General features: G+C 42.2%; 1 protein-coding gene across 1 annotated transcript; it reads right to left on the reverse strand.

The window, feature by feature from the left end:
• Nucleotides 1-203: 203 nt before the first annotated feature.
• Nucleotides 204-6,920, reverse strand: LOC102425569 (BTB/POZ domain-containing protein KCTD12-like). Its single transcript, XM_014462088.2, has 2 exons — nt 6,860-6,920; nt 204-1,151 (listed from the first exon to the last, which is right to left on the reverse strand). Exon 2 carries the CDS (start codon nt 1,143-1,145, stop codon nt 267-269), a length of 879 nt encoding a protein of 292 aa, XP_014317574.1. The 5' UTR covers nt 1,146-1,151; nt 6,860-6,920; the 3' UTR covers nt 204-266.
• Nucleotides 6,921-9,266: the final 2,346 nt, after the last annotated feature.

Below are 9,266 nucleotides of genomic sequence, written 5' to 3' on the forward strand. Positions count from 1 at the left end.
ATGACATCCAACTCCACAATCCAAGGCCGGTTGGAAGCCAGATAGGATGGAATGTGTAAGAAGGAAGTTACCAACAAAAGTTCAAATGGTTACGGTGAAGAGAATGGCATTGTCCCAGATTTGTAGATCCAAAATTAATCTGTTTATTTCTAAAAGGTATAGCTGCACAGGAACAGAGAAGAGAGAGAGAGAGAGAGAGAGAGAGAGAGAGAGAGAGAGAGAGTTCGCTGTTTGGTTTGTATTTTCTGGGTGATTTCTTTTAAGTGTCACTCCCGGCAGAAAACATATTCAGTGTAAGATGTCCAGATCTTGTCATCTGTCTGGTCATGGGTGATAGTGCAGGTGCCAGTGGAATTGCATGCTACCATGTGAAAGCCAGCATCAGCTAGTTTGTCAAAGGCTTGTTCCAGAAAGTTAAACTTGAGGTAATATCGAGAAGTGTACCGCTCAGGAGGACGGTCAGGGTCTCTGCTCTCATTCAGAGTATCTCCAAATACTTCTTTGGCCAATGAGATCTTACCACACACCATGATTCGGGCCACGCGGCGGAATTTGGCATCTGTTTGGCTATCTCGACCCAGAGTATAGGAGCCTCGATAGCCAATAGTGATGAAACCTGCCTTCTTGAGGTCAGAGCCAGTATTTGCTGTCAGAGCTGGGGGGTTATCAGGGCCAGTAACTTGGATGTTATTACTTGAAGAGAGATTACATGCGATGTCAATGTTGGTGGAAAGCTCTTCTAGATCACTTTGGCATAAATCATTGGCAACTGAGTTGATCATGTTGATTTTCGGAGCCAACATCTTCACTAACTCTGGTAGCTTGAAGTATTCTGCTTCTCTCTGGAGCCGACCACACTCTGGAAAGTGGTCAGGAAGCACTAGTTTCCGGTCCCTCATGTAGTCTAGCACATAGCGAAAGAGGAAACCATCCCGGTCTACAAAAAACCTCCCTTTGTTGTCCTGGATTAGGGAGCAAGGATTCTTTTCACTGAACATTTCCCAGAGCAGGGAGCCAGGAACACTGACCAAAGTAGGATAGCGAGTGATGTACACCTGACCACCCACATTGAGTTCAACAATCTCGGGAAAATGACTGAAATCCTTGCTTGATTTGGTACAACTTGATTTCTCTGGCATGGCCATATTGATCTGCAGAAGCAAAAGACATTGGTTCTAAGTAAAAGTTTACAGTATGGGGATTCTGTTTATAAACATTAATTTTCTGCACTCGTACACACTATATACCAAGAAAATCAAGCAAACCACTATCTATTTTTAACTTGAAAATGGCAGAATAGAAAAATCGCACATCATTTGGCCTTGCAATTATATTTTTAATGTCCTGCTGAATGTTGGGTGTATCAAATGATCACAATCCTCAATTCATGGCATGTTATCGTAGTCCATGCAGGGACTTTCTTGTGGTGTTTGTTGATTTGTTTTGGTTATTCTATTTTACTCTCAGTCCATTCCCATTCCTGTCCCTGATCCCACCATAGGCTGCCATTCTGATGTTTAGTGTATATATATTCTGTGCATATATATTCTTGATGTTATTGCATCATACATTTCAGTCTTCATTTATACATATTTATACACTTTTCACACTCAGCACTATAGTGCTCAAATTCCTTCATGTTGCTATATGTATACCTAATCTCCTGCTTCTAACTGTGACATGATACTCCATGGTATGCACGCACTATGTTTTACTATCTACTCTGTCAGTGACAGACACCCAGATTGCCTCTAACTCCCTGCTCCAATTTACGCTCCTGTACATGTTTCCTATGAACCTGTGATAGAACACATTTAGGCTATATAACCAGCAGTATTTCTGAGTCACACTGTATGCATATACCTAATTTGACTAATCAGTGACATATTGCTCTCTAAAATGTCCTTTGTCTGCATTCCTACTTAATCCTCACATTCCCACCATGACTTGGCATTATCCAGATTTCTAAATTTTGCCACTCTACTGGGTATAAAGTGATACCTTGTTGCAGTATGAGAAAATTAATTATAAAATAAAGAATATAGGCAACTATCGTAAGACCATAACTTAGTACCTTCTCAAATGTCCACTCATTCCTCACTTTTATATCCCAACTTCTGCCTCTACCATTTTACTAGAACCACTGTTTCCAACAAAAAACATGGTGTGCTCATCACCTTTCTTTGCTCCCCATTCTCCTTTATTTCTATACTAGAGTTCCGGTGCATGAAATTCATGCATGGGTGCAGTCCCTAGGCCTGCCAGTGACCAAAGCACGAGTGCCTGGCGTGGAAGGGCAAGTCCCAGCTGCTCTCTGGGCAGCACCTGGGCCCCTGGGCCTCCACATGCCCCCCTCAGCTTGAGTCACAGCGCCCGAGTCCCCACACAGAAATGCAGTGAGCATGGCCAGGCAGTGTGGGCCTCTGAGCCGCCCAGCGGTGCCACATGGAAGACGATCGGGCAGTGCACTCTCTCCCAGCCGGCCTCGCAGACCGGCTGTTGCACGAACCCACAGGAAGCCCAACCGGCCCCTGCGGTCCCAGTGGCTGCAGCCCAGCTCACCTGGAAGAGGACATATGGGTGTGGGGAAGGCTCCTCACAGGCTCCTGGCACCTGAGCACAGGGGTGGGGGCTTCCTTGGCATGCGAGCCCTGGTGTCCCAGGGGAGGGTAGCAGGGGGAGTGAGAGTGAGCTCGGCGGACACCCTGCATTCTCACTGCACCTCCGTCTCCATCACCCCCGCCCCCAGGTAGCCAATGAGAGGTCACAGCACGTCGCTGGCACCTGCCATGTTCCGTGCTGCCCCCTGGTGGTCAGCGCACGTCATAGTGAGCAGTCGAACTCCTGGTCTCCCTGTCAAACTCCCAGTCGAACCACCACCCAATGGGACAATTAGCATATTAGGCTTTTATTATATAGGATATATAGGATTATAATATGCAAACAGACTGAATGGCGGAATAACCGAACAACCAGTCACTATGATGTGCACTGCCCACCAGGGGGCATGTGCGGAACATGATGGACATCAGCAGCAGGTGGCAGAATGCAGAACATGGAGGGCATTGGCCACGGTGGAATGGTGGAGCAGGTGAGCGGGGGCACCGGACCAAGGCGGGGCCCAGTTGCTGTCATCAGGGCAAGCCTCTCATGGTTACTGAAAATTCTTTGCTCCTGTGCACTGTGGTCCCTCCTGGCGCTCACACCTGCTTCTGGCACTGGCCCCACTCGCACCTGCTGCCAGCACTAGAGCCCACCACTCGCACTTGCTGCCGGTGCCCAGTGCCGGCCCCAATCAACTCCCACCTCCCCCTGTTCCTGGAGGACGATTGGAGTTGGCAGCCCGCCTCTCACACCCACTGCCAGAACTAGAGCCACTGCTTGCACTCGCTGCCAGTGCGCAGCAGCAGTGGTGGGAGCCTCTCCTGCCTCTGTGGCAGTGCCAAGGATGTCTGACTGATGACTTAGGCCCACTTGGGCCTAATACGTCAGTCCAACATTCCCCAAGGGCTCCCAGACTGCAAGAGGGCCCAAGCTGGGCTGAGGGACCCCCCCTCCCCCAGTGCACAAATTTCATGCACTGGGCCTCTAGTTGTCCATATTAGACTTTGCTGAGCATCTTCTTACCTCCCAGTCAATTCCAATTGCATCTTTGCCACTGGCTTATCTTGCTTCTCAAACCATCCTAAACTGTGACTGTGCAAGCCTCAAAACTGTGGGGCTTTTTTTCTATCTAATCTCTCCCTCAGAGAAATCATCCTTTTAAGCTTTTCCAACTATTACATTTACATATATGATTACAAAATCCTAGCCTCTCTCATAAGCTTCAGTTCACTATTGGCAACTGCTTGCTGAGTGTACCAGCAGTACCTTGAATTCATCATTTTCCAAATCACACTCATGTATGTGAAAGTGTTTTTTAAAATCTAAGTTATTTTTGCCAAACCGGTTTGGCTCAGTGGATATAGCATCGGCCTGCAGACTGAAAGGTCCCAGGTTCGATTCCAGTGAAGGGCATGTACCTTGGTTGCGGGCACATCCCCAGTAGGGAGTGTGCAGGAGGCAGCTGATCGATGTTTCTAACTATCCCTCTCCCTTCCTCTCTGTAAAAAAATCAATAAAATATATATTTTTTAAAATCTAAGTTATTTTAATAATCTTTGTTTTATTTTTCCAGCCAAAACAGGCCATATTTTATGATTTTCCCCCTGGCAATAATATCACACTTTTCCCAGTCTTCAACCTGGAGATTTAGAAACTTTAGAGTCACCTTAATGACCTCATGTGTATTCCTCACTAACCTAGAAATTACTCCTTTATGAAGTCACTTGCATATACATATTACCACTGCCACTTCTGTTCTTCATTCTGCACTATTGATCTGTCCATCTCTAGCTGAGATCCATCCACATCTGCCCTACAACCTGCCCCAACTTCCAAAAAATATCCTACATTCTATTACCAGATCAGTTGTTATTATATCACCTTCTTCCCTGTTTAAAATTGTCAGTGACTCCTCTTTGCCTAAAGATCAAATCCAAAACTCTTATCCTGGATCTCAAAACTATCTATAAATGAGTTCTTTTCTCTGATTAATGATAAGAATACCTAGCACTGCATAGGACTTACTATGTGCCAGGTATTGTTCTTAGTCAATAAAGTGGGTACAAATATTATCTTTATTTTTCTAATGAAGAAACTGGTAAATAACTTGCCCAATATTAAACTTGCCCAACATTAATAAGTGTCTCAGACAGTAGGACTCCAGTGTCCATGTCCTTAATTGATTGTATCTGTCAAGACCTCTTTACATCTACAAAAATGGTGTGGGTATTATTGCCTGTCTATAATATGTTCAGTTTTTGTTGCCTTTGCCCATACCTTTCCCCTTCTGGTCCTTGGCGTCAAGGATCAATTCAAGTCTCAAGATGAAGCTCCTCCTCATATTTCTTTATTAAACTTGAAAATTTCATTTCATTTTTTACTCTTTGGTTTTTTACTCTTTTACATAATATAATAACAGTAGTATTAGTAACATAGTAACAATAGCTTACATTTAAGAAGCACTTACTATATGCCAGTCTTTTTGGATCTATTTTTTTAATGTATTTTTATTGGTTTTAGAGAGGAAGGGTGAGGGAGAGAAAAATAGAAACATCAATGATGAGAATCATTGATCGACTGCCTCCTGCACGCCCCACACTGGAGAGCGAGCCCACAACCCAGGCATGTGCCCTGACTAGGAATCAAACCCGTATTTTCTGGATCATAGGTGGACATTCAACCACTGAGCCATGCCGGCCTGGCTTGGATCTCTTTTAATGTGATGACTCAGTTAATATTTCTAATAATCGAATGAAGTAACTATTGCAATTCTCATTTCTCAAAGGAAGAAGCAGATGCAGTTCATTATAATTCCTCATACAAACTAGTGTTTTTAGTCTCCACTTACTAATTCACCCTTCACACGATAACTAGAATTATCTTTCTCAAATGCAAAACTGATTATGGCCTTCCTTGTATAAACACTGTCAAAGGCTTCTCAAAGTCTAGAGAATGAAGTTCAAATATATTTAATACAGTATATGAGAAGTTCCACATTGGTCTTTGCCTTATTCCTGGGCTTTGATTCCAACTATCTTTCCCTTTGATACCCCCCAAAATGACTCTAAACTTTAGCTACTGAATCTAAACCCATCAGACTCACCCACTTTTTTATTTCTACATTGCTTTAACTTATGATTCCTTCTGCCCAAAATGTCCTCTTTTACTCTACCCCAACCTCCCTGTCCCTTCTTAAGAAATGTTATAACATAGTGGCTTTGGGAAGGTCTGAGTTTTAATCCCACCTCTGCCATTTACAAGCCGGGTAACTTTGGACAAATTACTTATTCTCTATGAGCCTTGATTTTCTTATCGAGAAAGTGAATATAACAAGGTTCATAAGATGAGGAGGAAATTATACAAAGTATAATGTATTTGAAGTACTTAACACAATGCCTATCATATAGTAAGTATATAATAGATGGTGGGTTACACTGGCTCCCTTAGTTTATCTTGGGTCAAGCAATGAAAGATCCTTCATTTGGTTATGGTACTAGAAGTCTTATAATGATCCATTAAAATTCTGATAAAATAAAACACCCTGTTGAACTGCCCACCCTCCCCATCCCTTCATATCCTTTATTATTGCTTCAGATTGGAAATATCTCTTAGAAGACTTATTATACAGCACACAATAATTATTTATATGCTTGTCCATCCCAAAAAACCTCCAAGTCACATAGTATCTTGACTTAGAAATCTCTGGATTCCCAGCACTGTGAGTCTAGTAAGCAGTGAGCTTATAGTAAGCAATTATTGAATGACTAGAGGCCCAGTGCATGAAATTAGTGCACAGGTAGGTTCCCTAGCAGCTGCTGCCTGCCTGCCAGTGCCTCCATTCCCCGGCTGCTGGCTGCTGGCCAGCCTTCCTTCATTCCATGCCACCTGCTGGTGGTCAGCACACGTCATAGTGAGCAATTGAACTCCTGGTCCATCAAACTCCTGAGGGGACACTTTGCATATTAGCCTTTTATATATATAGATGAGTAAACCACCAAAAAACAAATGTGATATCAATTTCATTCCTTTCATAATTCCACAGGATGACATGTATAGAAATTCATTTTGAGTAGATGTGTGAATATATAAACCAGAAATATACATATACTAAACCTTGCAAATTTCTGAATGCAAAAAAAGCTGTTATATATGCCCTCTAAAAACAGTAATAAAAATCAAAGATAGTTGTTTCTCACTGTAGAAAAAGATCATTTTATAACACAATTAAGCAGGTGAAAAATAGTAATGTTGATACCTTCTTATTTCAGATTATTCTTTCTTGATGCTTTAAAGTTACTTTCTCTAGTCAAGTCAACTGATGGTTTAAAATCCTATGAATCAGAGTCACATTCAACTTGAGGAGTCAAGGTGGGTAGTCTATTTTGCCTCTCACGTTAGAAGAGGATTTTTAGCTAAATCCTAAGGACAGAACCTTTATTTCTGTAGGAAGAAGTCAAAAGGGAAAAATTTAGGACTAGAACTGCAGTATATCCTTAACTGCCACACCCCTGTGGCACAACCACAACCATGTTTTAAACCATAAATAGAAATTTTACTCTAGCCCAGCTGGCGTGGCTCAGTGGTTGAGTGTCGACCTATGAACCAGGAGGTCACGGTTTGGATTCCCGATCAAGGCACACGCCCACGTTGCAGGTTTGGTCCCCAATGGGGGGCGTGCAGGAGGCAGCAAATCAGTGATTCTCTCTCATCATTGATGTTTCTATCTCTCTCTCTTCCACTCCATTCCTCTCTGAAATCAATAAAAATATATTTTTAAAAAGAAATTTTACTCTGAAAGGCATTCATAAAACTACTCCTGAAAGCTAGGAATTCCAAGTTGTTTTAAAGAAAAAAATGGAGGCGGTTCTCCCAATAATGAAAAAATGTCCAACTCAAAAGAGCCTCTGGTGTATTATCATAGCATGAAGTCAGGAAGGACATTTCCCAAACAGGAATATTTCTCTTCTGTTTTGCATGTATTTTAATGTAAAAATATATTTTGCATATAAAAGTCTTCAAATATTTTCCCTTCCTTCCCCCATCCCAGTGTTTCCTGTTCAGCTAGCTCACTGAAGAGGAAGCCAAATAATTGTTCATTCAATCTAACCTTTCCTCAAGTCTTTTCAATGCTTGTTTGGGACATAGCCCTGTAATGTCTCATTTTTTCCCTCCTGCACATGAACCTCAGGCTGATAATGGCTTGTGGTTAGCTGCTCTCAGTAGATCAAAGAAGTAAAAATCTCTTCAAGGAGGAAATGAAAAGAGAAGATGTGAAAGGTAAATAGTTTAAACCAGAGGATGACATGTTCAACCCAGCTGTATGCTCCAAGCCAGGAAAAGCTGAACTTTACATTTCCATGTTTCAAAGACGCTGAAGAAAGTAGCTAGTGCATCACTTGCTTTTGTAGTCAAAGAATCCTTCAAGCAACATTTTGTGTTTTTAAAAGAAAAACAAAGTCAGATATATCAAAACCCCTGATTTCTACCTGAAAATGAGAAGGATGCATTTTCTAAGGAAATAAGTTCATAAATGACCTATTTCCAATTTTATTAACCCTTATAGCTCTGTGTCCTAATATCTCCTCTCTTCTCTCTTTCCCTCTTACTTTCTCCTCTTTTGACCAGTCTGCATTAAAAAATACACTCACTTATAAAAATGAACCCATCAATGTTCATTTGAAGTGTGGTCCCCACCTTTTATGTTGTTCCAGTTCAAATTGATTCAAGAAAGCAAAGTAGTGACAGCTGAACTGGAAGTGTAAGCAAGAGGAAACAACAACTTTAATAAGAATTAAGAAAGTGTCTTTTCCTACTTGAAGGAGAAAACCCCCCGCAGCATTCCTAGCCCCTACAAGTGGCTTGATGGATGGCTTTTTGTCTGTTCCTAAAATGAAATGCTAGTACCCAGATGCTTTAACAACTCAAAATAAAGACAAACAACCAAATGATGAAACGAAATGTGAATTTTCAGAATTCCCTTTCAGGGAAGAAACTTGCCTGCTTGTGGGTCTCTAGGCAGGTTTCACATCAGTCCTGTCTCAGCACACAGAAAGAACACACAGTCATGCGCGTCCCCAGCTCAAATGCAGAAGCTCCAGAATTCCACAAGCTGTGGGCTGGAAAGGAAAGGTAAGGGGATTAATGGAGTAGTTACCTTGAATCTCCAGCCACTCGAATATTGCCAGGCACAACCTCAGTGCCTCTATGCAAGCTTGGCTCAACTTGTGAACTGTCTTCCTGCTCTCCTCCCTTGCCTTTGCTGTGCGCTTGAGGCTCAGTCTGTTTCCCCTTTTAACACTAGGAAGTCTGTAGAACCTCCCCTGCTGCTATGACATACTTGGCTCCCTCCCCAGACAGCCTCCCAGATGGAAAAGGCAGCTTGAGGAGGAAGCAAAGTTCAGAAAGGGAGAAGATGGTGGTGGTGATGTTAATAAAAGAATATCACTTGGGGATAAGAGAAATAATTTTCTGACCTTTGGTGACTCAAAAAGAACAAATAAGCATTTAGCAGCTGCAAATTGTGTTGTTGTTTTTTTAAACTGAAGAGTTGGTTGAATTTTCAACATGGATGCATCAGAGATGTTTATTTTAATAACTTTATTGCAATAAACACTCAAATGACATCCATAGCTCAAATAAATCATTTACTAAGTACTTCTTAT

This window comes from Myotis lucifugus, unplaced genomic scaffold, assembly GCF_000147115.1.
Source record: "Myotis lucifugus unplaced genomic scaffold, Myoluc2.0 scaffold_169, whole genome shotgun sequence".
NCBI classification, from domain to species: Eukaryota; Metazoa; Chordata; class Mammalia; order Chiroptera; family Vespertilionidae; genus Myotis; species Myotis lucifugus.

Bases quoted from the DNA above. Each gene is read 5' to 3' on its own strand.
- LOC102425569 (XM_014462088.2), bottom strand. From the start codon at position 1,145: ATGGCCATGCCAGAGAAATCAAGTTGTACCAAATCAAGCAAGGATTTC.